At 51.8% G+C, this 16,893-nt stretch overlaps 1 protein-coding gene across 6 annotated transcripts in view; it reads right to left on the bottom strand.

Moving 5' to 3' along the window:
• Positions 1–16,893, bottom strand: part of sipa1l1 (signal-induced proliferation-associated 1 like 1) — a 54,834-nt gene that overhangs the window by 11,710 nt on the left and 26,231 nt on the right. For all 6 annotated transcript variants that reach the window (XM_023802335.2, XM_023802329.2, XM_023802334.2 and 3 more), the window contains exons 3-9: positions 7,236–8,870; positions 6,446–6,576; positions 5,730–5,918; positions 5,391–5,565; positions 3,319–3,422; positions 2,906–3,063; positions 94–673 (exon numbers count right to left, since the gene is read on the bottom strand). In XM_023802335.2, the coding sequence (XP_023658103.2) occupies positions 94–673; positions 2,906–3,063; positions 3,319–3,422; positions 5,391–5,565; positions 5,730–5,918; positions 6,446–6,576; positions 7,236–8,616 (2,718 nt within the window). In that variant the 5' untranslated portion in view covers positions 8,617–8,870. The remainder of the gene's footprint in view (positions 1–93; positions 674–2,905; positions 3,064–3,318; positions 3,423–5,390; positions 5,566–5,729; positions 5,919–6,445; positions 6,577–7,235; positions 8,871–16,893) is intronic.

The following is a 16,893-nucleotide window of genomic DNA, read 5'->3' as shown; positions in this document are numbered from 1 at the left end:
TTTAATACTACCTGAGCAGTAGGGAAGGGCCAGTTAAACAAGCACACCACATTAACTCAAGAATGAGCCCATGTGACTCCAAGCTACACTGACCTCCAAGCGATTGACCACCTCCCGGAAGTCCTCTGTATTGTTGTTGAAGGAGCGCAGCGATATGCTCTCGCCTCGCTCGTAGAAGACCTTCATGGAGGCTGGGCTGCCCAGGGTCCAGCCAATCACGTCGCGCACCGAACAGTTGAAGACCACAGTCTTGGCTTCAAGGTCAAGCAGGATGAGAGCGTCGTTGGAGATGCCCAGCAGGCCCTCGAGTTCGCCTCCAGCATTGTGGTCTTCCATGTGCACGGGCCAAGTGATGGCGCTGGGGCTCCGCAGCTCAGCGCCCACATAGGGCCGGGTCTTCTCCCGCCGCTTATGGGCCAGCGAGATGAAGGGGAATTTGCCAGAGGGGTCGATGGGAGTGCTAGTCACATGCTGTTCAGCCAGGTCGCGCAGATACTCCTGGCGTGTCCGAGTGGCCATGGCCCGGAATTTCTCAGACTTGTGAGCAGCATTCTCCGCGTTGATCACCTTGGTCAGCAGGAAGTCCCGGAAGACCGAGGACTTGGGGAAGGTCACACCCTTGGGGATGGGTGGGCCAAATGATGCCACAACCCGGGACCGGGCAACAGCCACACTGCAGAGGAAAAAAGGACAGAGTAAGGGGGGCGAGCGGAATGGCTGCCATCTATGCTGGCCACACCCTGGAATGTGTATTAATCTCCATGGAAGTCACAGATGGAATTCTGCGCCAGCATTCTAAAATTCCAAAAGGCACTGCCCATTAAGGGTCAGGATCTAGCAACCACATCAAATAATCTGTACCCTTGTATTAGGGTACAGGAAACCGTTCAATCAATTAAATCATTCAAACAGTTATGGAAATGAACCAGAGATGACTTAAGGGAGAAGAGCGCCGCCCTGTTGGTGGACTGTGGAAACACTACATTCCATTATGCAAAGACTGGTTCTTTCAGTGTTCCCAAGAGCATCTCAAAGCGATTATGGAAAATTAAATGAGAAATAATCAACCCTTGTGTATCTGCAATATGCCTCCTACGTCATCTAGACGGTCACTGTTTAAGAAATGACTGTTTTGAATTTCTCCTGAAAAGGGGGCTGCTATAGCCATTTTAAAATACAGCATTTATAAAAAGAGTGATTGTTTCTGTGATAGTGCTTCATCCGGAGGGATAACAGGGGAGTGCATTAGAATTCAGCGGTTTTCGGTTCTGGTCCATGAGCCCCCGCCACAGCAGCAGAGCTGGGGGCTACGTCTGCCTCCACAGACAGGGTAAGCTTTTTAGCTCCCCCACCCTCCCCCCACACGCTCTTTTCCTTTCATTAGACTTCTGGAACAGACATCTGAAGCTTCCTGTGCTGTCTGGTATGCCGGGAACTCGGGGAGCTTGTTGAACCAGGCTGGAGTCGAGAATTTGGGTTTGTTTGGAGAACTCCAGCCCACAGTCAGGGGCTGGCAAAGGGTGGGATGGGGGGCGCGCAATTGGCACGGGAGCTGGTTCTACTCCAAAGGGACGGGAGATGGGCCTGGGAAGGGACACGTCCCCTGTGGGGTTAAAAAGGGAGGTGACTGATCCGGCCCCAGTTGAACAACTCTCCGGGGTAACTCTACCTCCAGCAAAAATGCCTTGTTCCAAGAGGAAGAGGGTAGAAGATAAAAGAAAGTGTGTGTGTGTGTGTGTGTAACAGAGAGAGAGAGAGTGTGAGAAAACACACTCCAGCAACCTAGGACACGATTACAGGAACACCTTTGTGTTAAATAAAGAACTTCCAGTCAGCCATTGTCTCAGCTCAAGCTTTTCAGTTTCCGGAGTAAAAAGGGGCATTGCCCTCCCTTATCGGCTCGTCTCTCCTGGTGAGGAGTGTCTATCCTTTCCGGGCCGCATTATCATTCCACAATGTACCAGCATGTTCATTTACATTGAATTAGTCAGCTGCTGTATGCTGAGCTGTCTGGTAAAAGGCTTCGATCTACAAAGGTGCCGGTTGCTGGGACTAACTTCCTTAGCACAGTGGAATCCACCGTGCGACCACACATTCCTGCAAAGTGTCTCTCTGGGGTGTGATAACATAACTACCATATCTGGGCGAGAAGACGCCCTGGGGGGGGGGGGGGGGGGGAGGATGATCAAGGCTTCGCTTTCACTGCCCTCAAAGGATAGGCAGACTCCGAGCAGCTGAGGAACAGGTGGGGGATGGAGGACACGGACGCGGGCGCCGATGTGTCAGGCTGGCATGCTTATGACGCGGCATGGGACTCCTAATCAGTGACTAATCACGAGGCAGCCGGACAGCGCTGAAGGTGAACAGGCCAGCGTACACTGCTGGGCACCCTACACCAGCGGTACGGCTGCCCCCAAAAACCACAGTCCTTCAGACAGAGTCAGATTAGCACTGGACATCTTGTAGAGTCCCGATCTTACAGGCGAGCCAGCTTAATCTCACCACCTCCAGTCTCTTTATGGACAGCTCCCCCTTAGAGGGAGAGACAGAGATATGAAATGTTACTCAGCGCCCCTTAGGGCCTCCCCAGATCTCCTAACCAGTGTTTCCCAGTCCGGTCCTCGGGGGGACCCCCAGACAGTCTACGTATTTGCTGGGAGGAAGTAAAAACATGGACTGTCTGTCAGGGAGCTGGAAGGGAGCAAAAAGGACCAACTGCCAGTTCCTGAGGAAATACTGTCCTAACAATGGTGTGTTCCCATTCTCACTGAATGAAGTCAGCTGGATCTCTGTTAAACCAGCCATTCCAGCAGACCGCATAGTGGTCGCGTATCAACGCAAAAATGGCACGCCCAGGTGCCTACATCTCCTAGGACAGCTGGGGGGGGGGTGTTCTGGTGCTCACCTGTAGCAGGTGTTTTCCGAGCAGGGGTTGTGTGCGCGCACTACGATGAACACATGCTGGAATTGTGAACGGATGTACTTGGGCGAGAAGGCTTGGGCACCGGGCTCCTGGAACACAATGGTCACGATGTCGTTCCCAATATGCCGTTTCCTCAGCAACTGGAAGAACAAGGTGGAAGGTGAGAGGGATTAGGGAATAGTGCAGCTCTGACGGCAAAACGTAATGTCATTAATCTTTGACAGCAGAATTTGAGAATGGCAAACTCAACTCAAAACACAAATGGGATCAGCTGGTCTGGGATTACAGTGTTCCTTAAATATCCATTGCTCAGGTTCAGTTTCTAAAGATGACTGGTTGCTTGCCAAACAGCTCCACCCACCCATTGTACTACTCGTGCACGTTATGGAGCATACCTGCTGTCTGTTGTTGGGCGTGTAGGGCAGCATGGTAGACACGTGGAACATGATCTCATAGTCCTTGTAGGTAGTGTACAGGGAGTGGGTACCAGTGCAATCCGCTGCAAGATCAAGAATATCCGGATTAGCAACCAACCACAGGGAATTTGTGCTAAACTGGTCACCCCCCACCCAGAGGCAAAAACACCAAAGCAAATCTCCTGAAACAAGTAACAAGTTAAAGCTTGAATGGATTAAGAACTCCAGGCTCGGAAGCGGACACCCTGGTCCTGTCATTGACTCGGCTCGAAGACCTGAGAGATACCAACCATATCTATGAGGATCACTGGGACAGCACAGCAGGTAGGGAAGTAAGTTGATGACTAAAACCTTGAACATCCCAGTACCAAGAAACACTATGTCAAAAGAACCCAGTTATTCTATCAGTGTGGCATTTATCTTCTAAGGCACAATCTGCTGTGAAATTATACACCTGAGGGCAAATCAGAATCGTCTATTGAGCAGAACAAGATTAATAAATATGGTTCCAGTAAGTGTGAAGCATCAGCTAATAAGCTAATTAATTTAATTAAAGAGGTGCCTTTTGTGCGTGTCTTTAGCTCCACACAGCTGCACTTCCATATTTACACCACTGATTAAAACAGGAAGTTGGGATTCCGACCAGAATCCCATGAAAGCCCGTGACTGGCTGTTATCCTGAACATTAAGAAAGAAGAAAAACACAGAGCGAGGCTTGATTCATAAAAAGCACATCACTTACATTGAGGATACAGAGGGGAGGGATTCCCATTGCCCTGCTATGTATAACTACTGATGTCACAACTGATTGATTACTTAACTCAGCATTAGACATCAGATCTGGACGGAAATGTATCTGTCAATATGAACCAACCCAGAACAGCCAAGTGTCGCCATTATGTCTGTGGTGGTTCTAAGCGTTTGGCAGTCTTAACAGGAAGACTGTAGAGCTTAATATTACTACATCCATGCCCCCCTCAATAGCTGCTAAAAATATTAGCTACGTAGTGCCCACTTCAGCAAATTTCTGAAGTGAATGATGAAACACCTTCTTCCGCAGTACCAAATATGCATTAGGTAGTGTTACTGGTCTCATGCACACCTACACAAGCAAATACACACACAAACTCGCAAACACATACAGACTTGCCCTGGGACTAAGGCACAGAGATATATTTGGAGACATTTGGATCTCTCCCTCCCTGACACAGCGGAATAATCCCCTGAGCAGGGACGGTGTTGTACATATGAAGTCTCCACTGGTTATTTTCCAAGCAGCACCCCTTCTGCCCCGTCCCACAGCCGCCGTTTCTCCTCACAGACTCTCTCTTCTCTGCTCCTACGCATCCTGAGCATGTGCACTCGCCCGTGACAGGAGAACAGGAGAGGCAGAAGACGGGGCCTCGCTTATTCAAACAAACAGATATACAGACAGATAAACAAAGCAGGAACTGGGCTCTGGTAAAGCTACTAACGGATTCACAGGCACGGTCCAGGAAAACACCCCCCCCCCACCTCCCTTTTTATAATGCTTTGCTTAAAAACATCAGGGCACTGAGCTGGCACTACTTCAGACTGGCACCAGTTCAGGTGGAGGTGGGGGGGGGGGGGGGTAGAAGATGAGGAAATTACAGAAATACACAAATGTAATTAAGGGCATGATTGGGATCGAGGGCAATTTCCTGGTCTGGTTTACAAGCGTGGAGGGGCACGAGCATGCAGAGGGGCAAGGGGCACGGCGAAATAAACGCAGGGCAGAGCAGAGCCACACAAACAGAAGAGGGATATAAAGGCAGACAGAAGAGGAGAAGAGAGATCATGGCCAGCACTTCACAGGCAGCCAGTGCAGACGGGGAGGCAGCCAATCCAGGAACGGCAGCAGATGGGGCGGGCGGGAGACACTGATAAGAACTTGCACAATACCTTCTCTGATAGAAGCGTGCGGGGGTGGGGGGGTACACACATTTGAGCCCCCACAAAACCCCTAGGCTAGTCTACTTTAAGCGGGCAGAAGCACCCAGCTCCACCCCCGACCCCCCCGGGAGACGTACTCTTGGTGTCGAGCTGAGCGCGGTACTTGGAGAAGCCCTTGAGGCGCACGCGCTCCCCCAGCAGCTGCAGGAACTCCTCCAGGGCGGGGCCCGCTGACTCGTTGTTGTACATCTCCTCCTCGCTGCTCTGGCCTGCCTGGCAGTACATCACTCCCACCTTCAGCTGGAAGCTCAGCTGTGGGGGGGGGGGGGGCGCACAGTTAACAAATCAGATGGGGTGGGGTAGGAAGGTGCAGGTCTGCCCTGGACTTACAGCTACACCTGTCATGCAAACCAGCCACGTCCGCCACATGCAAAGGGTAGCCCGCCGGCCCCCCAGCCCTGGAGTGACGCGCCTACCCCCTGCTCGTCCAGCTTCATCAGCTGCTCCGTGACCTTGGGCGTGTTCAGGGCCAGCCGCAGGCAGTGCGTGTTCAGCTCAGGCACCAAGTATTCCAATACCTCCTTCAAGGGCAGCCCACGGGCGATGCCATGCTTGGAGGTGGAGGGCACAGCGTCCTCCAGGATTGACCCCCGGAGCGTGGTCAGCTGGGGGGGTGGGCACAGGAGAAATGAAGAAGCATGTTGGCATGGCTTTACACTTCATCAGATCCACCCTAGAATGGATATCACAGTCTTATCTTAACCAATCTTAACCCCCCCCCCCCAAAACATGTCAGTCTGCATAATGAAGCAGACTGTCACAGTTGCACTTAAATACCCCCGAACGTCCCCAAAAAGTGGCTTGTGTGGGGATCAAACCAGAGCAGACAGGAAATGATGTCAACGAGACTCCTGCAGACCGGCGACAGAGCACTTATTGTGTCCTGTGGTGATGGCGAGGCTGACCGCTCTATCTTATCCCCCGTCCCCAGGAGGGGGAAGGGTCTTCCATCTAAGGCTGTGACAAAGGTGCGCTATCTCCATAGGACTCACGGTGGACCAGTGCCCGAGACAACACCCCCTAAAGGCCTCAGATACTCTGATAGAGCATCACTCCTTGGGAGGATAAACGTGTCAATGAACATGTCAAAGCTAGCTGGGCAGTAGGGTGCCCACTCAGCCCCAGCATTCACCTTGCAGGTTCGGAAGATCATCCGGTAGTTGTACTGCGGGCCATGCTCCTTGTGATCTTCCAGCTTCTCCCTGCGGATGCTTACTGCCACTGGTCCCAGTGACTCATCCATCCCAAAGTAGTTCCAGTGCTCTGAGCGACACAAAAATGGAAGGGGGGGCGGGGGGTCAGGCAGAAATAGAGAGCTGGGAGGGTAGACGCCCCTCAATGTGAGCTGAAAGTTTCAGATTATAGAGTCTTTGAGAAGCAAAGGATTTTGGGATTTCTGATATCATCATGAATCTGAGACTCAGACACAAGACAGCGTGGCAATGGAAGGAACAGTCACTGCTGGATGCCACAAACCACAAGGACCAGTGCTGTAGTGTCACTCAGTGGGGACCCCCCAGGGAAGTTGCTGAAGGAGGAGGATACACAGGCAACTGCACTGTTTCCCTATCAGCACTGTGGGAAGCCATAAATGCAGCCCATTAAGAGCTAATTGCGCTGAACAGATGGCAAGTACTGTATGTCATTATTATTATTATTTTTAATTATTGACATTTAGCCACAGAGGTCTCTCTGAACAGCACAACAGGAAGTCAATTTTCCCAACCTCCATGATTTATGCCACACTGGGGAATCGGACAGCAGGGGAGACTGTAGAGGTCACATGACCCGAAGTGGCCTTTCCTGCAATCCTCGTCTTTACTGACCAACTCGCTATGGGACCATCGAATCACACCCAGGGGGCGGGTCTTAAGAGAGCAAAAGCACGGAGGGCAATGTCATCGACAAGTCCCCCCACTCACCTCTGACGTAGAAGTACTTCCTGTAGTAGTAGGCGCCCAGGTCCACGTGCTCCACACTGTAGCGCTTGCTGCGCTCGCTGTGGAGGCCCTGGCCATCCTTCTGCATCTCCAGCACAGCCACCCCAGCATTGGTGCAGTGAGAGCTGAGGGACGACTCGCAGGGGTTGCCATCTCCGGTGACCACGATGCCCCCCCTGCCAATGCTGCCCAGCTTGGACAGACTGATGGTGCGCTCGCCCTCGCCGCCAATCTCGTTGCGGAAGCAGGGGCAGTTGAGCACCAGCTCGTTGCTCTTGCCGTCTCCAGAGTCCAGGGTGGGGCTGAGCTCCTCCTGGCTGCCGGCAGCCGAGGCACCTGTGTTGGTGTTTCGGAGCTTGACAGCCATCTGCCTGCTCCGCACCACCTCGTTGAGGTCAAACAGGATGCTCTGGACGTCATAGTGAGCGAAGCCTTTCTGGCAGACCCATGGCTTATGAGAGGCAGAGGTGCCGTCCTCCGAGCGGCCGTCCTCAGCGTCCGAGCCCGCTCTGGACGAGTCCCCCTCAGCACGTGAGTTGCGGAGCTTGCGGAATATTGAGTCCCCACCGATCTCCGACTTGGTCCGCCTCTTCATGGACTTCGATCGACCAGAAGGGCTCCCCCTTGTGGGCACCATGGGCCCGTCCGGAACGTCAAGGCCGGCCTGCTTGTGGCTGGCAGTCAATAGGTCTCCGAGTTTCTCCGGTGCTGGGCTGCGCTGGTCGGGCTTGTCGCCCTGGTAGCCCTTGAGCATGTCGAAGAAGCTCTCGCCAGCGGCATGCTTGTCGATGGAGGATGTGCTGCCGTATTCCCGGTGGATCGGCGACCACTTGTAGCCAGAGGCATCCCAGTCCTCAAGGCTGTCGCCGTCGCCATCTAGCTCTCCAACAGTGATGTCGCTGTTGCTCCGCTGCCGGACGCGTCGGCTGGGCCTGCGTGGTGGCCCGCGGTACTCATCAGGGGACAGGTAGGAGGGGTCGGTGGTGGTGGCCGTGCCAGTACCCTGCGTCTTGCTCTTCAGTGTCTTCTGAATATTGCGCAGCATAGAGCAGTCCTGTGGGCTCATCAGGAGGCCCGGTTTGTGTGGCAGGCTGCCTGGGCCCCCACCCACCGCGCTTGGGGGTTCTGAGTCCATGGAGGCAGGCCACACCCCCGGCGTGTCCTTCCGAGGGGGCCAATCAGCCACCCGGTCCCGCACTCCCATTTTGGGCACCCCGGGCCGTGTGGCAGGGTGGGTGTTCTCGCTGCGCAGGGGTGGCGCCGGACCATTGGGCAGCCGCAGGTGGCGCATGTGGAACTCATCGGTGGCGAGCACGAAGCCGCCCGCGCTGCGCTCAGTCTGCAATCGCTTCAGGCTGGTCATGGCACGCTGCTGCTGCGACGGCACCGTTCAGCGGGGGAGCGGGAGCATAGTGGCCGCTCAGGTTGAACGCTGCACACGGGGCGCATGGACCATGGCGCGGACCAGTGGTGGCGAAGCAGGAGGAGCACGAGTTGGCAGAGCTTGCTCTGTAGGGCTCAAGCTGTCATGCACGCTGCCCCGAGGCCGTGTGACTGCTCAATGTCCACACACTCAATCTCAATGCAGCCACATCCCGCTCAGGAAACCCCAGGATCCTGCAACAAGAGGAGAGACAGACAGAGAGAATGAAAGAGGGAAAGCAAGGAGCAAACGTCTCCGATGTCAAAGGGAGAAGCCAGGAAAGTCATCTGCTGGCATCATCCACCATCAAAGAAAATACAGCAGGACAGCCAGAGGTGAAGAACACATCCCGGCTGCGAGCTGATGGTTACTTAACCTCCCCCAAACCCACAGTGAGGACAGGCAGGACCCCACACGCTCTTGCTCTATACTTGCGACTTGAATCCGCACTGCGCCAACGAGCTGTGTGAGAGGGCGCAGCCAGGACTCGCCATGCCGTCATAAGGCAGCAGGACTCCGCTCGACGAGGCAACCCATTATTAGGGCACCTTCTGTTTGATGAGGGCCCAATGATCCCAGTCCATCTGCTCGCTTCGAGGCGGCCCGGTCCAGTGGTTTTTGGCAGGGAGGAGCTCCAACCCCCCCCCCCCCCCCACCACAAGAACTTAAACTATGACATGGTATAACGCAGAGGCCCACGGTGGGCCGGATGATGCAGGCTCAGCACCAGTGAGCAGACACGGAACCGAACAGATGCACCAAAATAGGAAGTGCAGGTGCAGAGCAGCACGAGTGAAAACGTCAAGAATCAGGACACAGAAGCTAAAGAATTTAACACTAAAGAAATATAAAAAATATTACCAGCTCACCATCAAGCCTTCTGTGCACCACTCACATGCCTTTGCATTTAATTTCTATGTCCAGACAGGGTGTATTAATTTGCAGACACTGACTCTGGCACCTAAGCCTGCCTTACTGACCTTTTTGACCACATTTGATGGGACACAGGTGTAATTCAGCTTAATTACACACCCCCTTTCTCTGTAAGCGCAGCTCTCAGAGCCAGAGAGCGAGGCTTCTGGATGTTTCCACCACCTCCAGCCCATTACTTCGCCGCAGACCTGAATCTGTAGTCGCGTTTGGCAGGCAGTTTTCCCCCACATGGCTTTAAAAGGTCAATTTCAGATAAGGCACATACTTTATAGGTAAGCAACTGGTAATGGACATAGAAGAGAGAAAACTGGAAGCCAAGTTTGAGAGGCAGCACATTTAGTGGGAAAAATAAAAAAGATTTCAATCCAATTCAAAACCAGAGCTGAACCGAAATCTTTAATCATATCTTGCAGTTTCACAAGCGGGTAGATAAAAGTAAACAAATAAAAAGGTATTAAGAGATAGATTTGCAGGTTCCTGCTCCCATCACAGACGTCAAACCCTGCCCCCCTGCCCCCCGAGCCATGGAACATCCCATCTAGAGAGCATGCAGCGAGCCTACAGCCCACTCCTTCCAGGTGGACATGGAAGTGAACCAGTCCAGCATACAAACAGGGTGCCACAGCAGCCACGGTTCACAGGAAGATAAAGCCCTTAGTGTTGCTTTAGCAGGACTTTGATGTCAATTTGCCGGATAAAAACTTGCTAATTGTTATACTCCTCCACTGCCAAGTCCCTGAGTCATGGGGAAGTGGAATGATGGGCGACTGCTCATCATGGGGAGCAACCGTGGAACTTTATTGATTTTAAATTGTGTCTTGGGGTGGTCAACATGGTACCCCGCCTATGCCCACAGAAGGTCATGGAAAAGATTCACATATTGCCAGGTTCTTAAATGAACTACAGCACACCAAAATACAAAGTACAATACAGATTAAATAAATAATGGCTATGAAAGCTCTAGGCTCAGTTACTGTGAACCTTATTTTAACAACAACAATGAGAAAAGTGCATGGGGGCAGGGAAGGAGGCTGGGGTAGGTCACACAGCGCATCCCATGAATCACATGACTGACCGCCCTGAAATGCAACACGCCTGTTTCCAAGCAACCACTTGCGTCTTTTCAGCCGTGATGGAGAGGTAAAGAAACTATACATTAAAACTGAAAAAGACAAAGCAGAGAGAGAGAGAGAGAGACCAGGAGCATTACTGCCAGGCTTCTCTATTAAATAAGTATAAAGGGGGTCTGGCGTGGATCAGCGTCGACTGCCCCCCCCCCCGCCCCAAGGCCACAGAGGCTGCCATGTGGAGCACGTTAACCACTAAGCCCAGCCTGCAGGGAGCCCATGCTACACGATCATCTTTATTGAGTACCTTACGCAGAGCGGGGTCCCCTTACTCTGGGAACAGCTGCGGGGGGAGTCAGGGCTAAGAAGAAAAGGGCCCGATGCTGGCATGACCAAGGCCAGGGGAAAACAGGGAGAAGCCAGCATTGACACAAAAGGGAGGTGGGGATGGCGGTGTGATTGTGTATGCATGTATACCGGAGAACACTTCCCCGGTTACTTATCGCGGCACACCTGCCTTCGGGGCCCCTCATAGGACAGCAGGCTCACCAGGTATCTATATACGTCCAACACAAGGACAGCCAGCCTGGCAAGCAATGGATGGGGGGGTGTGAGGGGGGGAGGGGGCTAACCCATCCCACAGAGCTTCATGCACACGGTCAGCCGATTCAGCCGACACGGTCACACTGTCGCACACAGAGCCTTTCTTCACCAGCAAGCCCACCGTATTGTGAGGCTCCATGTTTCCTAGGGACAGACAGCAGGATGGGGGCCCAGCCTGACAAACTGTGGCTATACACATCCCCTGTTGCCCGGGAGAGCGGCTGGAGCCCAGCGCGGTGCGCGCAGAGACAGGGAGCACCTCCCCCTTTATCCTGAGCTCTCTCCTCCAGCCCGAGCCCTGCTCTGGGGCAGCAGGTACAAAGTTTCCTCTGTCCTGCCCAGCTGGGGGCTGCGCTCTGAAAAGCAGGGCCCCCACTTCATCAGCACAGAGAGGCCATTGATAGAGCCTCGCCGTGGACATGTGGGGGCTGCTGGGAGACATTAATGAACTGCTCACAGAGAGAGAGAGAGAGACAGAGGAAAGAGAGAAAGAGGGAGACTGTGAAAGGAAAACAGAGAAAACAGTGAAAGATAGGGAAAAGAGGAAAAAAATGATGAGTATAATGGATAGAAGACAGAGGAGTGAAGGAGCATAGGACAAAATAAAGCCCATAACTAGAAGCACACCCCTTCCTGCTCCAGCTCGAAATAACAATGTCCACTGTTCCTTCCTGGAAATATAACCAAACAAAAACAAACGCACAAAGATTTTTTCCAGTCGCTCTCCACGAGGCATGAACAGGGAGTACACGTTTAGCTGGATAAGCCGACCCCGCAGCCAGCGGGCTGCCGCTGAACCGTGGCTCGCAGCTAAACCGTCCCACGGCAGTGACGCCATGGGACGGCGCCCCCGCTGGCCTTGCCCGTAATCCAACAACAGCTCCATAACATCCTACTGCAATTAAGTTTGCTGGAATGACAGAATCACCGGGCTGCCAAATTCCGAGAGGAAACAGGCAGTCCAATTAGGGAGGGCAGGACAGAGCTCTCCTGGGCTACGATCCACGCGTTTCCCAGCCTGCTGTGACAAGAGGTGATAGTTTCCACGGCGACGTAAATGTCATAATAGGTCATGCCTCTGATCGAGAAAAATATTATTATTGCTCTAGAAAACGTGTCACCTGAGAGTGATGTGGGTCGGCTCTGTTCATGAGGAACGGCAACACAACCAGGGACAAGGTGCTGAATCACTGGAGGTGGCTTACACACACCCCCCTCCCAAAGGAAACAGATTCTGTTACCTTAGGAGTAAAGAAAAAGATCACACGGCTTCACTACTGCAGCCAATTCAGTGAAATTAATGATCGTTTTGCAAGGGTATTCACTGTAGAGGACATGAGTAACATAGCAACTTTTATTACTAATCCAGTGTCGTCTCAGAATAATACACGTAGAGCTGAAGATGATGTGCTACAGAGCCTAGCTAAGCTGAAAATCAATATATCGCAGGGTCCTAATAGCAACTGATAGTTTTAAAAGAGATGAGGGGTATTATTTGCCAACCATTAGCCTTACTATTTCAGAAATCCTTGTCTGGTACCTTCTGATTGGAAGCATGCTAATATAATGCCCATATTCAAAAAATGGGATAGAAGTAATCCATCAAACTATAGGCCAATTAGTTTAACTTGCATAACTGGAAAAGTCCCGGAAGCTATAATCCAAGCGAAAATGCTAGATTACCTGGATTGAAATAACATTATGAGGGATAGCCAACATGGATTTAGGAGAAGTAGATCCTGTTTAATCTTTGAGGAAGCTACAAGAGAAACTGATCAGAAAAAGGCCTATGATGTGATCTACTTAGATTTCCAGAAGGCCTTTGATGTTGTCCCCCACAAACAGCTCCTACTTAAGCTCAAACCAGCAGGGATTTTAAGAACCGTAGCAGCTTGGATTGAAAACTGGTTAACAGACAGGAAGCAGCGGGTAGTAATTAGAGGCACAATGTCATAGAGCCTGCGTTCATAGTGGGGTACCCTACGGTTCAACTTTAGGACCACTATTGTTCCTAATTTACATTAATGATATTGACACCAATACATACAGTAAACTGGTTAAATTTGCAGACGACACCAAGGTGGGTGATGTAGCAGATACTGAACTAGCGGCATAGAGGCTACAGCGGGATCTTGATTTAATTAGTGACTGGGCTGATACCTGGCAGATGAAATTTGTAAGGTAATCCATGCAGGGAGCAGAAATATAAAGTACAGATATTTTATGAGTTCCACTGAAATAAAGATATCTAATAATGAGAAAGACCTTGGTGTGTATGTTGATGCTTCCATGTCCCACTCTCGCCAGTCTGGGGAGACAATTAAAAAGGCCAATTGGATGTTGGGTTACATCTCTGGGTGTATAGAGTTTAATCAAGGGAGGTGACGATAAGATTATACAACTCCTTGGTAAGATTCCACCTAGAATATTATATGTAGGTTTGGCCACCGTACCTTAAAAAGGACATTGCTGCCTCACAAAGGATTCGATGTAGGGGGACGTGATCCAGGTATATGAGATTCAGGTGTGGATGCTGTTCAAAATAGTTACTTCAGTGTTAGTTCAAAGTAACTCGTGGCCATAGATGGGAATCATTTTAAACTGGATTAGAGAAAGCACTTCACACAACTTGTAGTTAGAATTTGGAATATTCTTACTGTTAGTGTAGCGCAAGCTAAAACCTTGGGTTCCTTTAAATCAGAGCTAGATAAGATTTTAACAACTCTGAGCTATTAGTTAAGTTCTCCCCAAACGAGCTTGATGGGTCAAATGGCCTCCTCTCGTTTGTAAATTTCTTATGTTCTTATGAAAGGGCTGGAGAGAGAGAGAGAGAGCCCAGAAGACGGCCAGTGGCCCCCGGGACCTGGGCAGCGGGGTGGAGGGGCTCTCGGGATTCAGTGTCACCTGCTGTGCTAAACAAGTCACGCTTACTAAGAGAGAGAGAGAGAGAGAGAGAGAGAAAGGAAGGGCAGGAGTGAAATGGAAAACAAAGGCAAACGTAGCACATCACTTCAACCATGTGACTGACACCTCAAGCCCCCACCCACTGCAGGCAGCGTCAGCACTTCACCTGCAAAGGCAGACAGGGGCTTTTCTCTGCCTCACATCGTAATAAGGCCATCAGCGATCTAGACGGAAGTGAGATCGAGCATCACGCACATCACACCATCAGGATTCGAGAGGTGTGGCCCACCATGACCCCGGTCCATGACCTCCAAACCCCGACCAACCCGCCCGCTGTCCCCCAGCACCTGCCTGTGGGCTGGGCAGGATCCTCTCACTTTCAGCAAACGGGGAATCTTATACCTCTTGCCAAAAAAAAAAAACCCTTTTGGCAAGAGTGATAGCAGGATGTAACCCTGCGCCCACGGCTGGGATTTCTCCACCGGAGGAAGAGGCAGGAATGTTTGGGGGAGGGCAGAGGTGTGCAGGCAAAGGCTGGGACTCCCCAAAAAGAAATCAAATAAACAGCCTCTGTACACTACAAGGAAGAATGGGGAAATATCACTACAGATAAAAAAAAGTACCGGACTGGAGCAACGTGTAGCCCTGGATCGGAACACGGAGGCACGTTTCCGCCTGGAGCGACAGCAGCGACCCACCTCCCAAGCCCCGGGAAACCCGATGGCAGTTAAAAGTTTCCCCCGTGGTTTGGGGATTAAACTGCATGATATTTTAGCAGAAAGACGTGGTTACATCTCCGAGAAGGAAGCTGCAGGCAGGACCACGACCTCCTGTGGTTCTGTCCTCCCAAGGCCCTTAAACACACACACGGATACACATACAGGCCCGTCACCATGAGGTAGTGACAGCTATATACCCGGAAGATTCTCACCAGGGGACACTGAAAGTGACAACAAGAATGTGTTTAACTGCAGAGCAAAGTTCATTCGACACATTTAGCTGTTCTAAAATAGCTGTGTAAACGACGTGGCACCTTAGAAGACAAGACGAGAATGATGGATAATTAAAAGTGGATGAGGAAAAATTTGCCTCATGGGGTGAGAGGAAGAGAGACAGACAGACAGACAAAGATATACCCAAAGAGGACTGACAGCAGCAGAATAGACGGGCTTGCAGGCGACAGTCATCAGACTGCCAGTTCCCAGTCACCGGAGTTCGGGGTACCCACCACCATTGAACCTGGGCTGTGAGCCCCCCCAAAGTATGACTGATGAAAAAAAAAAACACTCCTATAAGCTGATCCTGGTTACCGCGGCGACCACCCGGTGGGCACTTGTCCGCACTTGCCTGCAAGCTCCGCTTTCGGTAACCAAATAGCAGTACGACCACAGAGCCGCCGGCATGACACAGCATCAGACAGGGGGCACAAGGAGGGGGCAAGCATTTGGTACGGAATCTAAACAAAGTGTGGTGCAGAGACAAAGCAGGAGGTGAGGCACAGACCTGTGTCCTCCAGCTCACCATCATCAAAAAAAAAAAATGTCTGAAAAGCAAAATCCATATTTCATAAGTGCAGCTCGCTGACTCTGAACAGCAGGAGTCTAAGTGGAAACCTGAAGCCTCTGCCAGCAAAGCTTAGCGCTTCCTACAACCCCCGCTAAGTCTGGGGACCTGCATGGCGAGGCTGCCCCTGCCTGGCCTGGTCGACACGGGGCGCATTCTGCCCCGAGAGGCAGCCCAGCGCCACCCACGTCGCCAGTGCACAACCCCAGGGCCTAAGGGGGCCAAATGGCGCCATAGAGATCCAAACCGCCGGCAGGGATTCCCAGGCCAGCGAGGAGGTCTGCCGCTCACCTGAGAGCCACTGCCTGGGCCAGGGCTGAATGAAACATGACGGAATCACGATAATAAGTATGTGAGCGACAGTCCGCAAACATCCTAATCTTATACCAATGTTTACACTAAGGAAGAAGGAGGGGGGTTAAGATGATAGAAATAATCACAGTTCAAAAGCGGGGGAGGGTGGCTGAACATCAAATGACACATGGAACTATTAACGAGAACTACCTGGGGATTTTCTGGGCAAACGCGCACACTTCAATCACGCCAATCGCACCGTTTTCTGAAACTATTTCACTGCGACGCAAACAGAGCCAGGAAAACAGCTGAGGAAGGAAGCCCCGAGCATCGATTCGTTGGGAGCGTTACTAAAATGAAATTGCAGGCTTTTTCTTTAGAGGACTAACACTGTGGCTCCATTTCAGTCTCTAAATGGATGCTTCTTAGTTAAACACGGCTTTCAGAAAAAAAACAAGTAATAACACTGAAATTAAACTATGAAATGGGGGGGGGGGCGATTCACAACAGCCTGGTGTTAAACAACTCATGTTTATGGAAGGGCAGAACAAGACCCCCCTCCCCGGCCTTCCTACTCAAATACGAGACGAGAGCATTGGATTCTGGGACATTTACAGGTTTGTGGCGAGTCCCGCGTTCGAACCGGCTCAGCAGAGCACTCATCCAGCCCAAAACTCCACCCGAGGTGACAAACAGGCATGTCAGGGGCACCCCGCCTGCACCAAACCAGCTACCAAGACCCTGGCAGGTCAGCCAGCATGCGACCAACTGGGGGGGCCCAAAATAGCAGCCCTGGCATAACGGTGTAATTAGCGAGTGGCGCAGCACCAGCAGAATGTAATTTCAGGCCTTT

Source organism: Paramormyrops kingsleyae, chromosome 14, assembly GCF_048594095.1.
Source record: "Paramormyrops kingsleyae isolate MSU_618 chromosome 14, PKINGS_0.4, whole genome shotgun sequence".
NCBI classification, from domain to species: Eukaryota; Metazoa; Chordata; class Actinopteri; order Osteoglossiformes; family Mormyridae; genus Paramormyrops; species Paramormyrops kingsleyae.
The sequence above is the reverse complement of the archived record's forward strand: the minus strand, read 5'-3'. Positions and strand labels throughout refer to the sequence as shown.